At 44.2% G+C, this 27,154-nt stretch overlaps 1 protein-coding gene across 1 annotated transcript in view; it reads left to right on the top strand.

The window, feature by feature from the left end:
* Positions 1-26,587, top strand: part of LOC126334636 (mitochondrial E3 ubiquitin protein ligase 1-like) — a 34,668-nt gene extending 8,081 nt beyond the window's left edge. The window contains exons 2-4 of the mRNA XM_049997077.1: positions 15,455-15,660; positions 15,738-16,124; positions 26,018-26,587. Coding sequence (XP_049853034.1) covers positions 15,455-15,660; positions 15,738-16,124; positions 26,018-26,345 — 921 coding nt within the window. The 3' untranslated portion in view covers positions 26,346-26,587. The remainder of the gene's footprint in view (positions 1-15,454; positions 15,661-15,737; positions 16,125-26,017) is intronic.
* Positions 26,588-27,154: the final 567 nt, after the last annotated feature.

Raw genomic sequence — 27,154 nt, 5'->3', positions numbered from 1 at the left:
GCAGCTATGATTGTCAGTGCTTGGAGATACATATTTATGGGAGCTAAAGAAAGAAATTTTCTCACAGAAGTGCACTGACAGACTTTAAATTAAAAGCTTTCTTTGAATTAGTAGTGCTCAGAAAATAGTACCAGACATTGATGCTTTAATGAAAAGTAAAATAAGTTGTATTCATTGACATCCAGTGTTTCAATCTGTAATCTATGAATAAAATATGCACAAAATACAAGTCAATGTCAATTTAAACTTTGTCTGAAAATGACATTTGTCGTAAGGCTGCATCAACTGTAGGAAATATGTTTCAAATTTAGCTGCCTATGTTATTTATCTTTTTATTGACTTATTGTTCCATGGGACCAAATTAAGGAGAAGTCTCCATGGTCATGGAACGAGTCAATATATGAAATTATAATACGAAATTAGAAACAGATAAAATGAAATATAAAAAAAACATATTCAGGTGACAAGTCGAAAGTTTAAATAAAGAAAATCAACAATGTAACACTGGAATTAGCTTAATTTTTTAGCTCTTCCAGGAGCTCCTCGACAGAATTGAAGGAGTGAGCCATGAGGAAACTCTTCAGTTTAGACTTAAGAGTTTGGGCTATGCCTTTTCAATTTTGTTCTCATTTCTCAACAATGCAATAGCCTTAGGAAGTACATTTGCCACAAAAGGCATTAGTTAATCACCATGAAGCTATATCTCCACAGAATTAATATTAGTGGCCACAGAATTGACTGTTGGGTAAGAGTTTCTTGAACTAAGCTGTGTTATTGAAATTCCTCCTCCCCTCGTATTCCCCCTACTATTACTCACCATGAGTTGGCTGGTTGCTCACAGGTGCAGCATGAGTGTGAGCCAGTTCGCATGAGCAGATTGTTGAACAGACCTGCTGTAGAGCAGGTTCAACAACTGGGTGCTGGGCACTCTCGAAGACACTCATCTTCCCTACAAGTGGTTCTCTGTCATCCTGTGGTCTGAGGCAGCTCAGGTCGTCTCCCCTCCATCCATTGAAGGGTCTGTGATTACTCAGTAACATTGGCCGAGGAGGGGGGGGGGGGGGTTGCAGATTGCTCTACACTTCTGTGGCTTTACAAAACTTTGGTCCTGTCTTGGCTATGGGAGTCTAGCATATGGCTTGGCACCATCTTCAGCATAATGCTGGACAAAATACACCATTATATGGCCTAACTTGTGACAGGCATCTTTCAGATTAGGCCTGTGATCAATCTATTCATGGAGGCCGAGGTCCCTCCATTACGGATCATGCACCAAAAACTGCTACTCAGTTATACCATACACATTTGCTGCTCCCCTTAGCATCTGAATACTGTGTTCTTTTACCCGGGAGGGAGGCCCAGGACTGGATTCATCATCACACTTCACATACAGGGTCTCTGATCTGAACTCCACCTTCCCCCATTGTTGCCTCTTGTTACATAGCAAACACATATGCCCACATGGTTTGTACCCCTTCTTTGGATCTGTCTCAACCAATCATTTGAACTGAAGGACTGTTGGCACCATAGTTTTTTGCCACCTATTCCTGGCCATTTTCGCTGCACATTTGGTCTCAAAAGTGGTATGCACTGATGGCTCAACAATCAATGGATGAACTGGTTTGGCTACATACATGTAAGGTGCCGTGAACTACATTCTCTGCCAGACAGATTCAGTGCATTCTCTGCTTAATTGGTGGCCATAAATTGAGCCCTCAGTCACATTCATTCTTGCATTGGCAAGACCTTAATTGCCAGTCACTCCATGAATAGTCTTCAGGCTGTTGACCAGTGCCGCCTTAGACATTCATTGGTTGTGACTATTCAGCATCTCTTTTCTGAGGTCCATCTCGCTGGATGGTCAGTCACTTTTGTCGGAACCCCTGGTCACGTTGGGACCCCAGGGAATGGACACTGACTGGTTGGTCAGGTTATCTACCAGGAAGCCAACTTTGAAGATGGGGATACTGGAACCAAATCTTCAATCAAATTCACGCTGTCAGTTGTCAGAAGCTTGGAAGACAGAATGATGTGCCCTGGTTTTTCTAAACGAACTGTGGGTAATAAAGGCAACCATGACCCTGAGGTAGTCTTCTCTTTGTGCTTCTCGCAGGGAATCGATTCTTCTGTGAGCTTTGCATTGGCCACACTTTTCTGACCCATTGCCACATCTTAATGTATGGGGATACTCCCACTCCTATTGATGGTGTGATGCCCATCCGACAGAGGCTCACATCCTACTGGTTTACCCTAATTTGACTACCTTGTGGTGAAATCTTAATACTTGCTGCCTCTGCTGCTAGCAGATGATAAGGCAGGTATCTTCTCCTTTCCCTGTCACTTGCTCATGAGACCCTTACCTGCCCTTGCTTGGTGGTCTGGCATGGCTCCTGGCCTTCCCATCTTTTTTTTCTTATTATTATTTTAGATTTTTCATAGTTTTAATGGCTCATAATTGTTATTCTCTTTCCTGAGATTTTATCAACTTGTATGCATTGCTAGCTTTCTTGTGGTAATGGACATGAGTAAACACCAGTTAAATGTAGAGGATGCGTCTCCCATCGCATAACTTGTTCCAGAGGCTTCCAGCTGCTTTTGGGCAGAGCATCTCACCCACCTTACTCCTTTTCACATCTCTCTCACTTGTACTTGCTTCTGTCTCTTGATTTTATTCATTCTCAGTTACAATTTTGCTTTAATCAGGATTTGTCTTCTGTGTTCTTCTTCTCTGATAAGTGTTTCTGGTTTGATGCACACAATGTAGAGGGGCTGATGACCTCATAGTTTGGTCACCTTAACCTCATTACTCCAGTCCATCAAAGGGTTCAGAATATACCCAAGCACTGTTGACCAATTTTAGAGACACTCGCAGAAGATATAAGGAAAACCAAACTCCAAGAAAAAGCTCAGAAAGAAAAGGAAAAGGAAAATCTTTAGACTTACAGAAACTTGAAGCGGCGAGGAAATTAAAGAAACCCCCCAGGAGGCTCACCACTCTTTGGAGACTTCGTACTTGGCTACCATGGGCCCCCAGCCTATGCAGCATCTTTTTCTTTCTGTACTGCATGTTTATCCTCCTGCTATTCTTTTTCCCCTCCCTTGGGGAACATGTCTGGGATATTTTTGGGAATGTGTTCTGCATTTTCAGTAGCCTGATGTCAGAACAGTCACTCCACTATTTTTTGTTCTTTTTTCCTTCGTTCATTCCTCTTCTCTTCTCCTCTCTTTCCTCTGCTTCAGCATTTGAGGTTCCACTTTTTCTTCTGCCTTACTGTGTGCTCCTGAAGGTCGGCCCATCCGTTTTGACATGTAGTGGGTGGCTGGGTAGCGTGTAATTCCCATCCTCAGATAGGGTTCTCATGGACCCCCTGATACAGGCCAGGCCCAGGGACAGCTGATTGCCCTGACTTTACAAAATTGTCAATTGGTCCCTCTATCAGCGGGTTGTGTGACCTGAGGTGTGAACAATCACTTAAGGCGGGTGAGGGCCCCCCAGTTGTAAGGAGCATGCCATTGTAGATGCAGACAATCATGGGAGATTATCTCACAAGGGGCTGAAAATCATCTCAATCTACAACTACTAAATGTAAAAAGAGTGAGGCTGACAATTTAGACCCTCCCAGCTGCACCTCGGTTTCTCATGGTTTCATGTACTGAAGACAGTCAGTCCTTTGCTGTGGTTAATCCATTTGTTATTCAGAAAGGTTTTGATGCAATTGCTGAACCTGTGAATTCCTGCTCTAATTACACAATGGCACTTTGCTTTCGGAGCGTACTTATGCTTGCAGTTTCGCTCCTCCAAGGCTACCCTGTTCATGTCAAGGTCCATCGAACACTGAACTCTTCGTGTGGAGTTGCTTGATGGTCTGACAGAGACAGAAATCCTGACTTACCTCTTTGATCAGGGCGTCTTTGCAGACCATCGGGTGATAAAAAAAGGTAGATGCATCCTTTGCCGGCCACATTTGTCACCAGTGGTAGGGATGCCCTCCACACACACACACACACACACACACACACACACACACACACCGAGCGAGGTGGCGCAGTGGTTAGCACATTGGACTCGCATTCGGGAGGACGACAGTTCAATCCCGTGTCCAGCCATCCTGATTTAGGTTTTCCGTGATTTCCCTAAATCATTTTAGGCAAATGCCGGGATGGTTCCTTTGAAAGGGCACGGCCGATTTCCTACCCAATCCTTCCCTATCCCGAGCTTGGGCTCCATCTCTAATGACCTCGTTGTCAACAGGACATTAAACACTAACCAACACCACCACCACCACCACTTGCTCCCCACTGTATTAACTGCAATGGTGCCCATGTAGTTTCCTCCCAAGATTGTTCTGTGTATCTCGATGAGCTGTCTGTCCAGGAGATCTAGATGAAAGAAAAAGCGCCTTACCCTGTCGCTCGCAAATTGTTGGCTAGTCAGAAGTCCTGCATTTTACCATCTAAAGCTTACAGTATTGTTCTTGCTACGCCTTGCTCCATGAAGGACACGGCCACACAGAAATGCAACCATATATTCAGAACTGTGGTTTGAAAATTGCTCAGTGTCGCAGTCGCATCCCCATGTCCATCTCCTCCAGCTTTGCAACAAGCCACCAAATTTTCTCCTCCAGTAGTGAAGTCACCTGTAGTCCAGTAGTGAAGGAACACTTCTCCAAAGACTTTTTACGTCACTCCGGCCAACAAACGTCTGAATAATCATATGCCAACCACAAAGGCTCCAAGAAATCAAACAAAGAGCCTTCTCCTTCACCAACTCAGAACTCCCCTTCAGTGGTGTTGCCGCATGATCCCCTCACCTGGCTGGCCTTCATCTCGCTGGTGTGCACCGCCAACCGTTTCTCTGACGCGGACTCCACAGATCGACCGAGGGAGAATGCCAATGCTTCTGTAGATTTCATGGAGCAGGACCTCCAGCCTTTGCACCCTCCAGCAGAAAGTCTTTGAAGGCTGACACTCGGCAACCACCGATATGACACCCATTCACTCCTCCCCTTTCCTCGTAATGACTCTTCTCCAGTGGAACATTCATGGCCAACAAGGAGGAATTACGCCTGCTTTTGGAATCACAGTGCCCACTTGTTCTCTGCCTCTAGGAAATGAAATTGTGTCCTCACAAATGTTTTAACCTCTCGCATTTTTTTCCAGTCCACTTTGACCTTCGCCTTGAGGACGGCATTCCGTCTTGTGGATAAGTCATGCTGCTCATCCAGAATAATATTCATCGTCAGACCATCTCCCTGAACACCCAACAGCAAGCTCTTGCAGTCAGCATTTTCCTTCCTTGCTTCACCTTTTCCCTTTGTTCTTTTTACATACCTTCTTCATTCCGTGTCAGCAGGGCAGACTTCCTCCAGCTTATTGGGCAACCCCCTGAGCTCTTTTTGCTGGTTAGTCACTTTAGTGCTCACCATCCCCTTTGGGGTTCCCACAGAACCTGTCAGAGGGGTGCCCCCTTGTCTGAACTCAACCTCACCTCACTTAACACTAGAGCACCCACATTCCTTTCGGTCTCCTTGCACACCTATTTCCATTTGTACCTCTCATTCTGCACTGCCCAGTTTGCCTCTCTTCTCAAGTGGCCCATTTCTCTTTGACACCTACTCAAGCAACCATTTCCCGTGTACTGTCCTACCCCACCAACATGCAAACCCAAAAAGCATCTTCCTATGGCAGACTGGAGGCGTTACTCCTCCCTGGCGACCTTCAATGAACAGCTTTTCCCCAGTTGTGACGACCAGGTAGAATACTGTACCACTGTTATCCTTACCAATGCAGAACGTTCCATTCCTCGCATTTTCTCTTTACTGCACTGTGTCCTGGTCTCTAGGTAGATTGTGGCGTACCACAATGCAATTCAAGCACAGAGACGTGCTCTTTGCGTTTTTAACCACCATCCTATGATTGCAAATTGTGTTCATTATAAACAGTTGTGTGTGTGCAATGTCTTTGCTTTCTTCGGGATAACAAAAAATCTAGCTGGATTTCATACACTAGTTCTTTTAACAGTTCCAGCCCCTCTTCTGTCCTGGGCTAACCTCTGACACCTCTCTGAGACCAAGGACCATTCTCCAGTTTCTGGCCTGACTGTGGAAAAGGATGTCATAGAGGACTCTATTGCTATCTCCAAGACCTTCGGCTGCCCTTTTGTGGACATTTCAATCTTCACCCACTATCACCCTGCCTTCCTCCATCAGAAATTAGTGGAGAAGGCTAGGGAGACACCCCTCTCTTCCCAGAATTATGTCCCCTCCTGCGGGTCCGGGGGTGAGAATACGCCCGAGGTATTCCAGCCTGTCGTACAAGGCGACTAGAAGGAGTTTCCCACATTTCGGTCTTTATGCGATGGTTTGACATCCATTCTTCAAAATTTTCCCGTAAAGAGCGAGCCAATTGGGGAAGGGCACCTTACAAGGTGCATCATGTCCATCGTGCATTGATATCTTTAGCCCACTTTCTCGTCGTCACATTGCAGTCCTGCTTGTTCTCCATCTCTTGGGTGAGGACAGCTTCCTGGGCGTGTTTTCCACTATGCAGTGTCGATTTCAGCGTTGACGATGACCATGGACTTCTTTGCACCTGATATCCAGCACGGTAGCCAGTCCATTGTGGTGGGGCCGCCATGTACCCTGTTGGTTGTAAGCCCCTGACCACACAGGGATCGCTCTGCTGATGCTTGCGCCATTAACTCCCCACGAATGCCAAGGGGTAGATGCCCATCCCCCTGGGGCTTCGGGACTCCCGGCAATGGCCATCCTGCCACGTGGCCATTGCTGCGACTGGGTGGCGCTTGTGGGGAGGGCCTCTGGTCGGAGTGGGTGGCATTGGGCGGATGACACACGATGAAGTGTAGTCCATCATCTCTTGCTGGTGGTGAAACACCAGCAGTCTCTAAGCAATCACAAGCTCAATTCAATGCACAGAAGTATGGCCCCAAATTGTTCCCCTCCCTGGTCTCACCATGGGAGGAATGTCAGGCTAAGGATGGCAGCAAATCTTATTCCTCCCAGTACATTTTGTATGTTCGGGAACTGATGGGGAAACTTTCATGATGATGAAGCCTCAGTTTTTTTGTTGAGCATCTAGAGGACAAGTTTGGGGGAGTGGAGGGCTTGTCCAAAATGAGATCTGGTTCAATCTTGATCAAAACAGCATCCTCTGCCCAGTCACGGGAGTTACTTGCTTGTGCCAAGCTGGGGGGCTGTTTCTGTAACCATCATGCCCCATAAGAGCTTGAATATGGTCCAGGGCATCATATTTCACAGAGACCTCCTTTTGCAGTCCGACAGTGAACTGCGCGCCAGTTTAGAGCAGCGAAGTGTACATTTCATCCGGCGTGACTACCAGGGTCCGAAGGATAATCAGGTTGCAACCTGTGCCTTCATCTTGGCCTTTGAGGGTGATACATTGCCCGAGAATGTCAAGGTGATGGTCTACCTGTGTGAAGTAAAGCCCTATATCCCTGTCCCCACTTCTGGGCTGGAGAAGTGTAAGTCTTCTTCAGCTTCTCTTTCTAGTAGGAAGGGGTCCCTTGGGTCTCTCCCCTCCCAGGCTTCTTCTAGTGTGAAAGATGACACCCGTCAGTGGCTGAAGAGCCCAAAAGCAGCTGGTCGTAGGGCTTCATGTTCATCCTCAGTCCTGGAGTCTGAGCCAGTGAAGTCCTCCCAGTCAGGGAAACCCAAGGAGCAGTGAGAAAAATCCAAAAAGAAAAACCCTAAGACAAAGGAAATTGCGGTGGTAACCATACCATCACTACCTACAAGCTCTGTGGCTGAGGATGGGGTGGTGATTTTGGTGTCCGTTGAGGACCTAAATCTCGCCAGACCCTCAGATACAATGAATATAGACTGCTTAAGCAATAAATCAGTGGCAGCAGGTGACTCTCAGGCGTAAACTGCATCTTGAATGTTCCATGCCTTCCCAGTCTCAAAATGTTGTCCTCCAGCGGAAATGTGGCGTTTTTTTTCCACCACCTGACTGAGCTATGGCAGCTGTTAGGCTTTACTTCTGCTATCTGCATTGCCATCCAGGAAACCTGGTTCCCACAATGTGAACCCCTGCACTCCGTGGCTATAAGGGATATTACAAGAACCGTAGTGACTATAATCAAGTGTCAAGTGGAGTTTGTGTTTATGTCCTAAACTTGGTCTGTAGTGAACATGTGCCCCCTTCAAACCCCTCTTAAAGCTGTGGCTGTCAGAGTAAGAACGACACAGGAAATAACTGTCTGCAGTGTATATCTTCCTCCAGATGGTGCAGTACCCTTGATTGATCAACTCCCAAAACCTTTCCTACTTCTGGGAGATTTTAATTCCCGTAAATCTTTGTGGGGTGGTACCATGCCTACTGGCCAAGGCAGAGTTGTAGAAACTCGACTGTCACAATTCGACCTCTGCCTCTTAAGTACTGGGGCTGCCATACATTTCAGTGTGGCTCATGGCAGTTACTCAGCCAATTTGCAGCGCAGGACTTCTTCCAGGTATCCACTGGAGAGCACATGATGACTTGTGTGGTAGTTACCACTTACCCATCTTCCTGTCACTGCCCCAGCGTCAGGCGCATGGATGCCTGCCCAGATGGGCTTTGAACAAGGGGTATTGGGGAACTTTCACCTCTTCTGCCACTACTGAATTTCCCCCACACGGTAACATCGATGTGATGGTTGAGCAGGTGACTAGCACAATTGTTTCTGCGGCAGAAAATGCAATCCCTCGCTCTTTAGGGTGCCCGAGGCGTAAGGCAGTCCCTTGGTGGTCGCTGAAGCAATTAAGGAGCGTCGGCAAGCTCTACAGCGGCACCCTTCCCTGGAGCACCTGATAGCCTTTAAACGGCTCCGTGCCCGTGTTCACTACCTTATCAAACAACAGTAGGAGTAGTGTTGGGGAGATACGTCTACACCATTGAGTGCCACACATCACCTTCCACTGGGCAAAGATCAAACATCTTTTTGGTTACCAGGCCCTAACAGCTGTCCCTGGTGTTACCATAAATGGCGACACACACGATTGCCAAGCCCTTCATTCGAGCCTCTGCGTCAGAGAATTACCCCCAGCCTTTCACACACTCAAACAGTGGCTGGAAGGGAATGTCCCCTCATTCACTACACGCTGCAGTGAATCCTATAACACCACATTTATAAAGTGGGAGCTCCTCAGTGCCCTTGTACATTGCCCCAACACAGCTCCTGAGCCTGATCGCATCCACAGCCAGGTGATTAAACATCTCCATCTGATTACAAGCGAAATCTTCTCATTATCTTCAACCGGATCTGGTGCGGTGGCATCTGTCCATCTCAATGGCAGGAGAGCACCATCATTCCGGTGTTCTAACCCAATAAAAACCCGCTTGATGTGGATAGCTATGGACCCATCAGCCCCACCAACATTCTCTGTGAGCTACTGGAAAGTTGGGCAGTTGGGTTGGGTCCTGGAATCATGTGTCGTACTGGCTCCATGTCAGGGCGGCTTCCGCCAGGGTCACTCTAAACTGATAATCTTGTGTCCATCGAGTCTGCCATCCGAACAGCCTTTTCCAGATGGCAACACCAGATTGCCATCTTTTTTTACTTAGGTAACGCATATGACACGACTTGGTGACATCATGTCCTTGCCACATTGTATGAGTGGGGTCTCTGGGAACCACTCCCGACTTTTATCCAAAACTTCCTGTCGCTCTGTACATTTCGTGTCCAAGTTGGTGTCTCCCATAGTTCAATCCATAGCCAGGAGAATGGAGTTCCGCAGGGCTCTGTATTTAGTGTCTCTCTATTTTTAGTGGCCATTAACGGTCTAGCAGCAGCTTTCGGGCATCCGTCTCACCTTCTCTGTGTGCAGACGACTTCTGCATTTCGTACTGCTGCTCCAGTACTGTTGTCGCTGAGCAGCGCCCTCCGTTGCCTGAGCAACACAAATTGGGGTGCAGATCGCTCTACGTAGCTGCAGCTCTACAGAGCCCTTGTCCAATCCCAAATCGACTATGGGAGTGTGTTTTATGGTTCGTCAGCGCCATCAGCATTGTATTCAATCGACCCTGTGCACCACTGTGGTAGTCGATTAACGACAGGAGCTATTAGGATGAGCCTGGTGACCAGCGTACTGGTGGAGACTGGTGTCCTTCCACTGCAGATCAGATGTGCGGAACTGCTCGCCATTTACGCAGCACACATTCATAGTTCCCCTGAGCATCCGAATTACCATCTCCTTTTCCCACCTGCGGCAGTCCATCCCCCGCATCGGCAGTCCAGATTGGAGCTAACGATTGTGGTTCGTGTGCAGTCCCTTCTCTCTGAACTGGAGTCCTTCCCTTTACCACTTCTACTTACAGTCCATTCACATACGCCTCCATGGTGTATGCCTTGGCTGCAGCTTCTTCTGGACCTTTTCCATGGCCCTAAGGACTCCGTTAACACCACTGCTCTCCGCTGTCACTTCCTCTTCATTCTTGACGTGTTCCGGGGCTGCAGAGCTGGCAGCCATGTCTCATGCTCTGGAGTGCACCCGCTCATGCCCTGGCGAGTCATTTCTCCTGTGCACTGACTCATTGAGCAGCCTACAAGCTATCGACCAGTGTTACCTTCACCGCCCTCTGTTAGCATCCATTCAGGAGTCTATCTATGCCAGGGAACAGTCCCGCCGTTCCGTGGTGTTTGTGTGAACCCCAGGACATGTCGGAATCCCTGGCAATGAACTCGCCAACAGCCTGGCCAAACAGGCGACGCGTAAATCGCTTCTGGAGATAGTCATCTCCGAAGCTGACCTGTGTTCTTTCTTACACCGCAGCGTTTTCCGGCCTTGAAAAACAGAGTGGTATAACAGCATGCAGAACAAACTGCGTGTCATTAATGAGACTATGAATACGTGGAAGTCTTCCATGCAGGCCTCTCGCAGGGAATCAGTTGTTCTCTGCTGGCTCCGCATTGGCCATACGTGGCTAACGCATAGTTACCTACTCTGTCACGAGGACCCACCTCAGTGTCGCTGTGGCTCCCAAATGACAGTCGTCCACCTCTTGCTGGACAGCCCACTTCTAACTGCTCTGCAGCAGACTTTTAACTTTCCCAGCACCCTGCCTCCATAGCAGCTTTAGTTTTACATTTTATCCGTGAGAGTGGGTTTTATACTTCTATGTAGGTTTTAGCACATGTCCTTTGTCCCTCTGTGTCCTCCACCCAAGTGCTTTTGGGGTGGAGGTTTTAATATGTTGCAGAGTGGCTGGCTTTCCCTTTTTATTCTCATGTTGGCCAGCCAATGTAATCTGCTTTCATGTTTTACTCTCTTCTGTTTCTAGCATCATCTGTTGTTTTCTTGCCCTCTTTTGTTCCTTTTAGTGTTCATTGCCTTCCCTAAGTTCTTGTGGCTTTTCGTTTCTTTCCATTTTGTGTTATATGTTTCGTCCGTTTTATTCTCATACTTGTGGCATTGTTTTATGAGGAACAAGGGACGATGACCTCATAGTTTGGTCCCTCCTCCTGCCTTTAAACCAACCAACCCAGAATCATGAGTGTCACAATGCCCCTTTTACTATGAGGGAGCTAGATCATGCTCTTACTTTGTCCCTATTCTCCTGCAGGCAAGCACTTTCTTCATATGTACAATCACATCTGGGCAGAGAGCATGTTTCCTAGAAGCTGACATGAAGCCACTGTCGTACCCATACCTAAGCCTGGGAAGGATGAACACCTTCCTTCTAGCTATCACCACATTTCTCTCACAAGCTGTGTTTGCAAGGTGATGGAATGTTTGATTCATGCCCAGGTGGTATGGTGGCTCGAGTCTTGCAGTTTACTAACCACTGCATAGTGTGAATTTTGAGCATGCCTTTCTGCAGTTGACCATCTCGTCACTTTCCTAACCCATGTCATGAATAACTTTTCTGTGAAAATACCAGATTCGGACTGCGTTTTTCAATTAGGAGAAAGCCTATAACACTTGCTGAAGGACTGGTATGCTCCGTACTGTTTACATGTGGGGTTTCCGTGGCCGCGTGCCCCATTTCCTTCAGGAATTTTTAGAAGACCGAGGTTTCAAGGTATATGTGGGTTCTGCCGTGTCAGACACCTTTATCTAGGAAAACGGTGTACCTCAGGGTTCTATCCTGAATGTTGTCCTCCTTGGTCTCACCATTAACCCATGGCCTGTCTCCTGCCAGGCATCTCCAGCTCCCTCTTTGTTGACGATTTTACAATCTGTTGCAGTTCTCCATGAACTTGTCTTCTTGAGTGGCATCTTCAGTGATGTCGTAGTCATCTTTACTCATGGAGTATTGACAATGGCTTTTGTTTTTCCACTGGCAAAACCATTTGTATGAATTTCTGGCGACACAATGTATTTCTTCCAGCACCTTTACACCTTGGGCTTGTTGCTCTTCCATTCCCTGAACCTATGAAATTTCTGGGGCTCATGCTTGATAGTAAACTTTCCTGGTCCTTCCATGAGTCTTACCTGGCTGCCCACTGTACACAGTCCCTCAGTGTCCTATGTGTCCTGAGCGGTACTTCGTGGGGAGCGATTCATACCACCCACCTCCATTTGTACAGATCCCTTGTCCATTCGGTATTAGACTATGGATATTTAGTTTATGAATCTGCATGTGCGTCCATCTTAACGCTGCCTTAATACAAACCACCATTGTGCCTTTCATTCATCCACTGGCACCTTTAATGCTAGCCCGGTTGAGAGTGTGAAAGGAGAAGCTACCAAACTACTGCTGTCACACTGACATGATGTTCTCCTCAGCAGATAATCATTGTGTTCATCTGCCGTGTCTGGCAACACATCTTATGTCTCCTTCTTTGATGACTCATGACTCATTTGACCACCAGTATAGGGTGCGTCCCTCTTCTGTTACCTCCAGGTGTTCGCTTGCAGCTATTGTTCCAGCAGCTGAACTTCACACTCCCTGCCACTTTCACGATGTGTGTGAACCCTTCACCATCTTGGCTTCGTGCGGCAGCCTATATTCACCTTAGACTTCGTTCGCTTTCTAAGGACACTATTCCAGATTCGCTCTATCGTCGTAAGCTTCTTGACCTTCACACAGAGCTTTGGGATGGTACCTTTTTGTACACTGATGGCTCTCATCTGACTGTGGTGTCAGGTAACCTTCTTCATTACCACTGATGATTTTCGGTATTGGCTTCCGGAACACTGCTCAGTATTTACAGCGGAGCTCTTCATCCTGTATCAGGCCACGCACATAGTAGATTCGGCGACACAGACTTTTCAGATGTGTCATTTGCTCAGACTCTGTGGTCCTTCAGAGTCTCTGTGTTCTGTACACTGTTCATCCCTTAGTGCAGCGGTCCAGGAAAGCTTTCACCTGATCACTCTTGATGAAGTCACTGTGGTATGTATGTGGGTTCCTGGTCACATCAGTCTGATGGGAAACGAGGGTGCTGCCAAGGCTGCAGTTCTCCTACCTCGGTCCGCTAGTTCTTCCATTCCCTCTGATGATCTCCATGTTGCCACCTGTCAGCAGGTGGTGTCCCTTTGGCATCACCACTCGTCTTCCCTTCATGGAACATGCTCCGGGGAATTAAACCTCCCTCAGCAATTTGGCCGACCTTCTCTCTGCCCTCTTTCCAAGAGGAGATCATTTTAGGTTGCATAGTGAGCACTGTAATTTTAGCCTCACCGCTTTGTCCCCATTGCCATCCATGTTTGATGGTTTGCAATTTCTTAATGCAGTGCCCTTTTTTTTTACCCACGTACATTCTAATTTATCTTTGCCATCTGAGGTATTGGCTATTTTAGCCATTGATGCATGAACTTTCAACGGTGTTTTACTTTTTATCTGTCATAGCAATATTGCGAAGGACATTTAATCTGTAGTTCAGGACCTCTGTTGTCTCATGGCATATGTTGTGCCCGCTTCTCCAAGAGAAAGTCACTGTGTTTAGCTGTCTTTCTTTCCATCAGTTGAGCTTAATGTGTAGCCAATTTTAACTCCTTTTTCGTCTTTTTTTATGATTCTGATATGGACACATATGACCTTTGTTGTTTTTGTACCCTGAAACAAAACAAACTAAAGAAACTCTAAAGTTTGGCAGAAGAAAACAGGGAATTGGAAATTAAATTGTTGGAGAAGAAGAAAGAAAAAACATTAATAGGTGTAGCTATATTTTTATATTCCAGTCTGCTTTGTATTACTTGTTGTCGTACAGAATGTGATTTGTTTTGTGCTACTAGTAGTAATTTAGTGCCATATAAAACGGAAAATGTACTTCTGCCTATTTTTTCTGATAGCAGTTAGTGTGAACCTCATTTTAAAATATACTTTATCAAAAACATAATGTAGTAACAATACAAAGGAGGGCACTGGACAGCTGTGAGGATGGTAAAGGCCAATAAATAAAAATTTTAAAAAAGTTCCTTAAATAGTGACTAAAATGTGTGTATAAAGAGTCGAGAGCCAGAGAAAATATATTTATTTAATGATGGAAAGTCAGAAAAGTCAGGGAATTCAAACCCAAAATAAAAGTGTGAAGCAAATAATTTTGCAGATAATGCAGGTATCTGTTATGAAATGTTGTGTGAGGAAATCTGCACAAATATTGAGTCATTTATTAATAAAATTTCAAACTAGTGCAAAGATTGGCACCTTGGTTAAAATGTTCAGAAATTTAAAATTATGCACTTAACAAAATGCAAAAACATAATATCCTGTTGCTGTGAAGTCATTCATGACCGAGTCCTTGGATACAAAATTCTTGGTTAACTTGACAGATCAAATTTGGATACAATCCCAGACTTTGATATCTTTTCCTGTAACAGGTGGCAGTTCATTAAGATACTGGAAAAATGCAGTCAATGTGGAAAGGAGATTGCTTTAAAAACACTGCTGCAAACCATCCTAGAATATTGAATATTGCTAGATTGTGTGGGTCCAGCACCCCCCCCCCCCCCCCCCCCCCACCACCACCACCAAAAAAAAAGAGGGAGAGAGAGACAGAGTAAAAGGAAATTTTAAACATGTGCAAAGAAGGGCAACATGAATGGTGGCAGGTCTCTTTGCCCCATGAGAGAGCATCGCAGAGATGCTGCAGAATATGAGCTGAAAGTTCTTGAAGATAGATGCCAAATATGCCATAAATGTGGGTAATGTTTACAAAATCTCCAGAATAATATTAAATGTAGAAAGTTGGAATATACTTCAGTCCTATAGGGACCACAGAGACAAGATTATGAGAACTAATTGTTCACATAGAGGCATTCAGGCACCCACCCTTCCCAGACTCCATATGCAAATGGTGTCTGAAGAACCCCAGTACATGATACTGTTGGAAGTACCCTCTGCCATTCACTTCAGTGGATTGCAGAGTAAGAATGTTAATGTAGAAGTTAGACTGCTTGTATCTGTTAATAGACATCTATATCTGTATCTGTTAATAGACATAATAGAATAGATTATAGTGCAGTTTGTATGAAAATGTCTTTTATTGCAGGATGTCTCTGTACATGAAATTGACCCTAGCTTAGAAGATTTAGTCCACTCTCTTCCAGACCATAAAGTTCCTTACATTGCTGTCAGGGGTGTTGTTAAAGCCCTTGGAAAGTCAATCAAAAGCTTAAATTCCTCTGACACATCTGGGGTAGTACAAAAACTTAGCATAAAGGAACATGTTGTATCAAGAACATCAGGAGGATTCTGGTAAGTAACATTCTGTATACTCCTCAGTTTTTGTTGTGAATATACATTCTTATTTATTAATTTATTTAATGTTCCAGGTCAGATCATGAAAGGACAATACAAGAAGTGTACAACACAGTTCCTTTTGTACTGCTGAAGGGTTCAACGCAGATTGAGGTCATTGATGCCTTAGATGCAGAAATCCTTGATCTCGAAACCATTTCAGATCACTTTGAGCCAAGTACATCCAGTATTGCAGAGCACCTTTGGGGTTTTTTCACTGGAGTTAGGCGAAGAGGTCTTCAGATTAGTGAGGAAATGCTTAGAGAGGGAGTACTGGTTACAGGAATAGGAGAGTTGTCAAGTGATAACAGTGAAACTGGCCTTAAACTTCAGCCGCCAGAAGATGGTAATCCATTTTTCATCACAGCTTTACCAATATCGTCTCTCATTCGTCGCATAGAATACCACAGGCGCACTTACAGGTAAGGTTTGTGGGTTTGAACTGTTGTTAACACTCTTATGTGAATGAAATTTTATTTAACAGTTCATTGTTGGCATTCCTTAGCTGTCCAGTTCTAATCACCACTGTACAGAGGGAGGGAAGGGTCACTAGTATTTTAGTGGCACATGATCAGTACATCACAAAATTGCAAGATAATGAATTTTAACAAAAGTGAGGTAACATAGCTGATGTGCGTTGCTCCTAGAGGTTTCTATTTAGTTACACAAATTGATTTTACACTCTGTGTATCCTGAAAAAGGTACTGTAACTCTTGAACTGTCGTGTGCGACTGGGAATTCTTGAAAGAGCCATGAGGTGGGATTGTCATAACATTCTGCTCACTTTGATAACAAGCACGTTGCCTATGCTCCTCCCTGTAGCTGTGATACGCAAATGGAACTGTGACAATGCTGATTGTAGATTGTTCAACACTAGTGAAGAAGAAATGAACAGCCTTCCTCACCTCACTGGATTTATGATATATGGATAGTTCATAGATATTTTGTAGAGAGCAGCTTGTAAAATTATTTCAAGATAAACTGTTCACAAACTCTGCTATAAATAACCTGTGATCTGGTGGTTCCTGAAATGATCTTGGGTTTATTGCTTTACAATGAGCAGCATTATGAGAATGTGGACAGCACCTAAGATACACAAATGTGTCGACACAGGGATCAGTCAATTCTTGAAACAAGACCCTATTACAATTGTGATAAAATGATAACAAAACTAAGTAGTATGTTGTTAATCCCACCATTTCGTAATGTTGGAAAGGGGATGTCTAGTAGTCAACAAACTGAATGTCATGGAGAGAAACAGTTTGGTATTAATCCTGCTGTCACCTCCTTATGTGGTTGATATCTTGTCATATTTATTTTCTTTCATATTACTTTTCTTTGTAATATGGCAGCATTATGAATAAAGAATAGTAGATAAAAAACCTGCTGAAACATTTAGTGATACAGTAACAGTTACTGGCAATTTCCGGTGATTAAAATTACATTTCAAAACCTCTCACTGGTAATGTGAATACACTCAACAAACCTCTCAAAGTACTACAATGTTATCACTAGTAAACTGCAAACTAAAGTAGGCAATGGGGAAGATCTAGCAAGTGATTTAAAAAAAGTCTAAAAGGAAAATTTTTGAACTATGGGAAAGCAAACTAGAAGGGCAAATCACCTGCAAGACAGTACAGTCTGATTTTGCAGACAGATCCTTAAGTTCCAGATTGTAAACAGCATTTTACATATTTACAAATGATTTAATCTCAACAGCTGTGTGATGCCCCAAAATAAATACAAGTAGTCATCTGTACTACCAGTACAGTGCCATGGTTAACTCTGTCAGACACTGGACAGTAAGTTTATGGAAGTTTAAATCAGTAGGATTGTTATCAACTGGTGTTAACAAAATAAACATCAAGAAAATAATGTACATGGACATAAAAATGTTTCCAAAATCCGAGACAAGAACACTCACATTGTTTATAGATGGTCCAGTCACAGTAATGTGACCAATTCTTGTGTTCAGTGTCATTGTGCAATAACCACTCTGACTGCAGGTGGCAGTGCTAGCAGTGGAGGGTATGTATGACATGTTGGGGAGGGGGGGGGGGGGGTGCTGAAAATAGCGCAGTCATTGTTTTATTGTGGAAATGAAGTGATTTATCTAATGATCAAAAGGGCATGATTATTGGCTTTTAAGCCCTAACCGCCGTCTGCTTCACGTCCGCTGTGCAGCGAGCTACCTTAATTTAAGTATTATCTGTATTTTTCTTACTTGTCACTTCTTCTTCTGCGTGTTTTTGCTTTTAGGAAGCTTTAATAGTCGAGTGCTATTAAGTGTTCCATAGATCTCGTGTTTGTTTTGAATACAGTCAGAGAGAGTCCCTTTAGTCAGCCATAGTGCCAGTAGTGTCAGTGTCGCCCTAACCGCCGTCTGCTTCACGTCTGCTGTGCAGCGAGCTACCTTAATTTAAGTATTATCTGTATTTTTCTTACTTGTCAGTTCTTCTTCTGCGTGTTTTTGCTTTTAGGAAGCTTTAATAGTAGAGTGCTATTAAGTGTTCCATAGATCTCGTGTTTGTTTTGAACACAGTCAGGGAGAGTCCCTTTAGTCAGCCATAGTGCTAGTAGTGCTAGTGTTTGTTTTCAATACCGTCCAGAGACAGGTAGTGCTATTTTCCTTGTTTCTACAAGAAGTGGTTAGCAATCACAGTTTAGTCAATAATCAACCGCCTTTAGTGAATTAGCAGTCTAGTTAAAAGTTGATTAACACTCTATAGTAAATTGATTTCTTAGGATGGATAGGATGTGTGGCTGCTGTGTACGGACGCAGGAGGAGCTGGCCACTCTTTGCGAACAGCTGAGCATGTTGATGGCCGCGGTCAGCCGTCTTCAGGCTGCTGCCTCGGAGTGTGGCCGCAGTGGGGAGTCAGGTGCGTCGCATGGTGCACCCCAGGTGTTAGATGCTTCACCCACTGTCCCTGCTGTCGAGACATCTTCGTGGGTACCGGGCGCGGTTGGGCCACACTCTCCCCAAGGGGAGTGGCGGGTTCAGCGGCGTTCACGGCGCACGAGGCGGAGGGTCAATGTGGAGGCTGGCCGTGTGGCATCGCCCGCTCTGCCTGTGAGTGGACATGTGGCTGCTCATTCAGCAAGGTCCGAGCAGGCACACGGGGGGAGGGGTTTATTAGTTATTGGGAGCTCCAACGTTAGGCGGGTGATGGAGCCCCTTAGGGAAATAGCGGAAAGGTCGGGGAAGAAGGCCAGTGTTCACTCTGTCTGCTTGCCGGGGGGGTCTCATCCGAGATGTGGAGGAGGCCCTACCGGCGGCGATAGAGAGCACTGGGTGCACCCGACTGCAAATTGTTGCTCATGTCGGCACCAATGACTCTTGCCGTCTGGGTTCAGAGGTCATCCTCAGTTCGTACAGGCGGTTGGCGGAGTTGGTGAAGGTGGAAAGCCTCGCTCGCGGGGTGGAATCAGAGCTAACTATTTGTAGTATCGTTCCGAGAACCGATCGCGGTCCTCTGGTTTGGAGCCGAGTGGAAGGCTTAAACCAGAGGCTCAGACGATTCTGCGGAGAGCTGGGGTGCAAATTTCTCGACCTCCGCTATCGGGTGGAGAAATGTAGGGTCCCCCTGAATAGGTCAGGCGTGCACTACACGCCGGAAGCGGCTACGAGGGTAGCGGAGTACGTGTGGAGTGCACATGGGGTTTTTTTAGGTTAGAGAATTCCCTCCCTAGGCCCGACAAGACGCCTCCTGAGACGCAGCAAGGCAGGAGTAGGCAAAATGCAACAAGGAATAACAATATTAATGTGCTAATAGTAAACTGCAGGAGCGTCTATAGAAAGGTCCCAGAACTGCTCTCATTAATAAACGGTCACAACGCCCATATAATACTAGGAACAGAAAGTTGGCTGAAACCAGACGTAAACAGTAATGAAATCCTAAACTCTGATTGGAATGTATACCGCAGAGATACGCTGGACAGTGAAGGGGGAGGCGTGTTTATAGCGATAAGAAGTGCAATAGTATCGAAGGAAATTGACGGAGATTCGAATTGTGAAATGATTTGGTTGAAGGTCACGGTTAAAGCAGGCTCAGACATGGTAATTGGATGTCTCTATAGGCCCCCGGGCTCAGCAGCTGTTGTGGCTCAGCACCTGAAGAATAATTTGGAAAATATTTCGAGTAGATTTCCCCACCATGTTATAGTTCTGGGTGGAGATTTTAATTTGCCGGATATAGACTGGGAGACTCAAACGTTCATAACGGGTGGCAGGGACAAAGAATCCAGTGAAATATTTTTAAGTGCTTTATCTGAAAACTACCTTGAGCAGTTAAACAGAAAACCGACTCGTGGCGATAATATATTAGACCTTCTGGTGACAAACAGACCCGAACTATTTGAATCAGTTAATGCAGAACAGGGAATCAGCGATCATAAAGCGGTTACTGCATCGATGATTTCAGCCGTAAATAGAAATATTAAAAAAGGTAGGAAGATTTTTCTGTTTAGCAAAAGTGACAAAAAGCAGATTACAGAGTACCTGACGGCTCAACACAAAAGTTTTGTCTCAAGTGCAGATAGTGTTGAGGATCAGTGGACAAAGTTCAAAACCATGGTACAATATGCGTTAGATGAGTATGTGCCAAGCAAGATCGTAAGAGATGGAAAAGAGCCACCGTGGTACAACAACCGAGTTAGAAAACTGCTGCGGAAGCAAAGGGAACTTCACAGCAAACATAAACATAGCCAAAGCCTTGCAGACAAACAAAAATTACGCGAAGCGAAATGTAGTGTGAGGAGGGCTATGCGAGAGGCTTTCAATGAATTCGAAAGTAAAGTTCTATGTACTGACTTGGCAGAAAATCCTAAGAAATTTTGGTCCTATGTCAAAGCGGTAGGTGGATCAAAACAAAATGTCCAGACACTCTGTGACCAAAATGGTACTGAAACAGAGGATGACAGACTAAAGGCCGAAATACTAAATGTCTTCTTCCAAAGCTGTTTCACAGAGGAAGACTGCACTGTGCTTCCTTCTCTAGATTGTCGCACAGTTGACAAAATGGTAGATATCGAAGTAGACGACAGAGGGATAGAGAAACAATTAAAATCGCTCAAAAGAGGAAAGGCCGCTCGACCTGATGGGATACCAGTTCGATTTTACACAGAGTATGCGAAGGAACTTGCCCCCCTTCTTGCAGCGGTGTACCGTAGGTCTCTAGAAGAGCGAAGCGTTCCAAAGGATTGGAAAAGGGCACAGGTCATCCCCGTTCTCAAGAAGGGACGTCGAACAGATGTGCAGAACTATAGACCTATATCTCTAACGTCGATCAATTGTAGAATTTTGGAACACGTATTATGTTTGATTATAATGTCTTTTCTGGAGACTAGAAATCTACTCTGTAGGAATCAGCATGGGTTTCGAAAAAGACGATCGTGTGAAACCCAGCTCGCGCTATTCGTCCACGAGACTCAGAGGGCCTTAGACACGGGTTCACAGGTAGATGCCGTGTTTCTTGACTTCCGCAAGGCGTTTGACACAGTTCCCCACAGTCGTTTAATGAACAAAGTAAGAGCATACAGTTTATCAGATCAATTGTGTGATTGGATTGAGGAGTTCCTAGATAACAGAACGCAGCACGTCATTCTCAATGGAGAGAAGTCTTCCGAAGTAAGAGTGATTTCAGGTGTGCCGCAGGGGAGTGTCATAGGACCGTTGCTATTCACAATATACATAAATGACCGGGTGGATGACATCGGAAGTTCACTGAGGCTTTTTGCAGATGATGCTGTGGTGTATCGAGAGGTTGCAACAATGGAAAATTGTACTGAAATGCAGGAGGATCTGCAGCGAATTGACGCATGGTGCACGGAATGGCAATTGAATCTCAATGTAGTGAAGTGTAATGTGATGCGAATACATAGAAATATAGGTCCCTTATCATTTAGCTACAAAATAGCAGGTCAGCAACTGGAAGCAGTTAATTCCATAAATTATCTGGGAGTACGCATTAGGAGTGATTTAAAATGGAATGATCATATAAAGTTGATCGTTGGTAAAGCAGATGCCAGACTGAGATTCATTGGAAGAATCCTAAGGAAATGCAATCCGACAACAAAGGAAGTAGGTTACAGTACGCTTGTTCGCCCAATGCTTGAATACTGCTCAGCAGTGTGGGATCCGCACCAGGTAGGGTTGATAGAACAGATAGAGAAGATCCAACGGAGAGCAGCGCGCTTCATTACAGGATCATTTAGTAATTGTGAAAGCGTTACGGAGATGATAGATAAACTCCAGTGGAAGACTCTGCAGGAGAGACGCTCAGTAGCTCGGTACGGGCTTTTGGTGAAGTTTCGAGAACATACCTTCACCGAAGAGTCAAGCAGTATATTGCTCCCTCCTACGTATATCTCGCGAAGAGACCATGAGGATAAAATCAGAGAGATTAGAGCCCACACAGAAGCTTACCGACAATCCTTCTTTCCACGTACAATACGAGACTGGAATAGAAGGGAGAACCGATAGAGGTACTCAGGGTACCCTCCGCCACACACCGTCAGGTGGTTTGCGGAGTACGGATGTAGATGTAGATGTAGATGTAGGTGAAAGCATTTCCAAAATGGCTAATTTTGTAAACTGTTCACATGCTGCCATGGTTAAACTACACCATGCATTGCAAATAGGCACTATCTAAAACCAGTGCCAAGGCAACTGTGGTCCACCCCGGACCAGAGGTGACGGGTGAACAGCAGCGGTGTAGATGTGTTCGGACGAATAGATGTGCAATTCTTGAGTAGCTGACTGCTCACATGAAACAAGGGGCTACAAACACTGCCTACTCAATGACCATTCAGGAAATGTTGCTGCATGTGGGCCTTCCACAGCAGGTGCCTACTTCATGCACCCATGCTGACTTCTGTTTATAGGTGACGGAGGTTGGCAATTGCATGCCCTTGCAATGGGCATCCACAGAGTGGCAACATGTGGCCTTTTCAGATGAACCACGTTTTATGCTTCATTGGAAACATGGACATTGCTGTGTATGGTGTAAAACATCTAAAAGGAAACACCCTGAAACAATTGTCAGAAGGATCCAGCCCAGAGGAGGGAGCGTTACAGTCTGGGAATGTTTTAATAGCATTCCTTGGGTGAGCTCGCCATTCTTGAAGGCACAGTGGATCAACACAAATATGCATCCATTCTTGAGGACCATATCCACCCCTACACACAGTTTGTTTTTCTTCAGCATGATGGCATCTGCCAGCAGGACAATGCAAAATATCATGTAGCCAACACTGGATGAGTTTATCCTACGCCCCTTGCCACCAAACTCCCTGGATTGGATCACAAAATTGTAATTTTCACACTAAAAGAGTTGTGGCATCAATGGCATCCCTCTTGCATGGGTGGAATCTTACTTTTATAGCAGAGGGTCTCATTAATGGACTGCGTCACAGGCATGAGGGAATGCAATGTGAATGCAATGTGAGATGCCACAGGGATTGCTACTGGGCCACCTCTAGTTTCTAACTTACATGAATGGTCTTCCAGTGACTTTGAAGAGCAGTTTATTCATTTTTTTTTTAAAGTCCTTAATCTCACAAAGTCACGTTATGCTATTTCGAATAAGCAATAATGACATGTTACATCTGTGCTAGGACAATCAAGAATAAGTGATAAAAGGAACAGAGTGGATGCAAGTGTCAAACTCAGCATACTGGAATGATTCCATCAGTCAAATTAGGAAGGCACGGTCATGTGAAATGGATGGAAGAAACCAGGACAGCCAAGAAATTCCTTGAAATTATTGGAAATGGGAAGTAATATGTTGGAGAGCCAAGGAGAAGATGGATTGACATGTCACAGAAAGTGATCTTTGGGATAGGATCCATGAGGACTAGTTAAACAAAGATGATAAAGTTTGAAGAGGCTTGTCACTAGCACCCAAGAAATGAGAGCTGTAACATGATCATGATGACAATGATGGCCATACACTAAATGAAACACATTGTGTAAAATTCTTTGGGGTCCAGTTGGATAACAAATTTAAATGGAGTCAACACTTGATGGATAAACTAATCAAGAAGCTCAAACCAACATACTATGGCCTAATGAGCATCTCTCAATGTGTTGACCTAAAGACAAGTGTTGGCTTATTTCGCATATTTAAACTGCTATTGTCATATGGGATTATCTTCTTAGAAATTACATGTAAAATAAATGAATTATTTATTCGTGGGAGGCAAGCAGTAACAATGTTGTGCGACGTAGATAACAGTACCTAATGTACAAGCTTTTTAAGGGTCTTGGAATACTTACTCACTTCTCAATGCATTTACTCCTTAATGGTTTTTGTTGCTGATAGATATCAGCTTCAGTTGAAATTTAATTTACACAGTCATAGTATAAAACATGATAATTATTGGGTAGGCTTTGCCTCCTTGTCTGGGGTTCAGAATGTAGTTTCATACTGAGATGGGAAGATAGTCACCAAAGTCTCAGGCAACACTAAACAAGAAATTGGATATTCTTAGCAATTCAAAAGGAAAGTAAAAGCCTACCATCTTGGGCACTCTTTCTACAAATTATCAGAATATCTAGATTCAGGAACTGAAAAGTTCCGGACACTATCTGGTAAGTAGCAGTATTTGTCATAAAGCTGCTGTATAGTCATGTACTGTAAACGGATCCAGTATTTACAAATGTACCTACATATTTTGTTGGAAAAATACAATTGCAGTACAGTAGATTGAAGCTAATAATGTCAAATAACCTGTAGCATTATAGTATAACTAAGTAACCGGCAGCTGTTTTAAAAGATGGTAGATTCCTTTCTAATTTAATTATTTAAATTTAGATGGTATAGGCTTCAATTGTGTTAAACAGAATGCTGATAATTTTTGTTAATACGGTATACAGATTTTGCATGTATGATTCTTTGTCGAGCTGTGTAAAGAAGTGGCACCCCAGACCATCGCTCCTTGTAAGGCTGTATGGTGGGTGACAGGTCAGGTTGGTATCCCACCTCTGTCCAGAGTGTCTACAGAAGCTTTTTCACTAGTCATCAGGGCTCAGTTTGAAGCAGGACTCTTCACTGAAGACAACTCCAGTGAATGAGATTCTGGGCCAAAGACATGTTTGGAGATGCCCCGGACAGTGGTGGTATACCAGTCTGACTGTTGCCCACCATACTGTCTGACAACCTGGGGTGATTGTCTGGGGAGCCTTTTCTTTTAATACCAGGATGCCTTTGGCTGTCATCGGTGGCACGTTTACAGCACAGTGGTACATCAATGATATTGTACACCCTGTTTTGTTGCCCTTCATGTCAAGCCATCCTGGGCTTACATTTCAGCAAGACAGTTCCTGCCTGCACACTGTAAGAGCTTCTCTGCTTGTCTTTGTGCTTGCCAATTACTACCTTTCCCAGCAAGGTTGCTCCATCTCTCCCCAATTGAGAACATTTGGAGGATTATGGGCAAGGCCCTTCGACAGTCTCCATAGCTTGGCAATTTAACACATTAGTTGAATGGAATTTGGCACGATATCCATCAGGATGACATCCAACAACATTACCAATCAATGCCAAGCCGAATAACTGCTTGCATAAGGGTCAGAAGTGGACCAATACTTTATTGACTTGCTTAATTTCTGAAGCTCTTTCTCATTTGTAATCACCCAATTTTTCTGAAACTGTGATCATTTGTTTGTCTGTACATGTACATCACCTCTTCTGATTTTTCCTATTTGGTTAATTCCTTCGTGGCGCATCAGTTTTTTTCCCCCTCAGAGTGTATTTACTTTCACTTATGAAAGAATTGAAAAAAGCTGAGCAACATTTTAAAAAATTCATTTGTTTATTTCTTGGTAAAGTGTTGCATTCACCAACTACAAAATTTACAACTTCATATGTAGTGAGAATTTTACATTTATTTGTGTGATCAGTATTTTGAAAATTGATGAATTCAGAAAATTCTCAGGTCGTAACCTTTACTTTCAAAACTACATTTGGAAGATATTTCTTAATCCATTTTTAAATATACGTTTTGCACCATAATTAGTTTAATTTGTTTCGGTAACAATTCTCTAAACATCTTGTCTGTTCCACAGGAATCTCTCATTTGTATTTGGTATCATAGGACTGGCAATGGTAGGATACTTCACTTACTGTTTACTGAAGCGACTTGCATGGGACCTGCAAGAGGAAAATTAAAAAATTCTCGGATATTACTCATTACTTTTGTCACTAGATATGAGAGAGATTTTTTCAAGTCCATATTAAAATATATTCTTTGCTCCATAATCACTTTAATTTGTTTTCTTAACAATTCTCTAAACATTTTGTCTGCTCCACAGGATTCTCTCAGTTGTGTTTGGTATCATAGGACTGGCAATAGTAGGCCACTTGACTTACCGTTTGCTGAAGCAACGTGCGCGGCGCCTACAAGAGGAGGAGTTGCATCGGAAATTGGAGGAAATGCGAAGAGAAAGACGACAGCAGATGCGTGATGCGAATGTCCCAGAGGGCCAAGAGTGTATAGTTTGTCGCACAAATCCTCGTGAAATTATACTACTTCCTTGTGGTCATGTTTGTTTATGTGAAACCTGTGGACAGAACATCCACAACACATGTCCTGTGTGCAGAAACCACTTTGAGCGCAAAGCACCTGTATATTTGTCATAGATTTATAAAAGTATGAATCTTGTCAATGTTGTGTAAAGATTCTGGGAGTCAGTGAATTATTTGTGAAATTGTGATTTTTTTACAGGTGCTAATGCCTCGTTTGTAAAAGGTGGTTTCTTTCTAAATTATTTGCATGTGTTCTTGGAAAAAGGAATACATTTTAACTGTGTTATAGAAACAAAAGTTCTGCTTGTGATAATAGATGATATAACGATAAAATAAATGATAACTACTTCTTTTTATTTATTTTCCCTTTTTCAGTGGTAGTTGTCTTGTACACAAGCAATAGTTAAGACACTGGACTGATATTTTGTAGGATGGTGGTTTGAAACCATGTCTGGCCATACATATTTAGGTAGTCTGAATTTTTTACGTGAATTGTGTAAGGCAAATGTTGCAGTGGTTTCTGTGAAATGACACGGCTGTTTTCCTTCACCTGTCTGAGCTGGTGTGTTAACGAACTCATCAGGGGGACCATGTTTGGTATAAATTTTACCCTCCACTTTACACAGCCCAGTTAGTTTTCTGCCTTGTTTGGCATACCCCAACTCAAGTTAGCTTAAATCACCACACCCAGTGTCCTCACTTATTTGTTGAATGTATTCCAACCCCCCCCCCCAAATCTCTCTCTCTCTCTCTCTCTCTCTCTCTCTCTCTCTCTCTCTCTCTCTCTCTCTCTCTCTCTCTCTCTCTCTCTGTGTGTGTGTGTGTGTGTGTGTGTGTGTGTGTGTGTGTGTGTGTGTGTGCGTGTGTGTCACAGTTTTGACCTCTGTGACTATTTAGTACCGTGGAAGTTGCTCCCTTGTATC

Source organism: Schistocerca gregaria, chromosome 1, assembly GCF_023897955.1.
Source record: "Schistocerca gregaria isolate iqSchGreg1 chromosome 1, iqSchGreg1.2, whole genome shotgun sequence".
Lineage (NCBI taxonomy): Eukaryota > Metazoa > Arthropoda > Insecta > Orthoptera > Acrididae > Schistocerca > Schistocerca gregaria.
The sequence above is the reverse complement of the archived record's forward strand: the minus strand, read 5'-3'. Positions and strand labels throughout refer to the sequence as shown.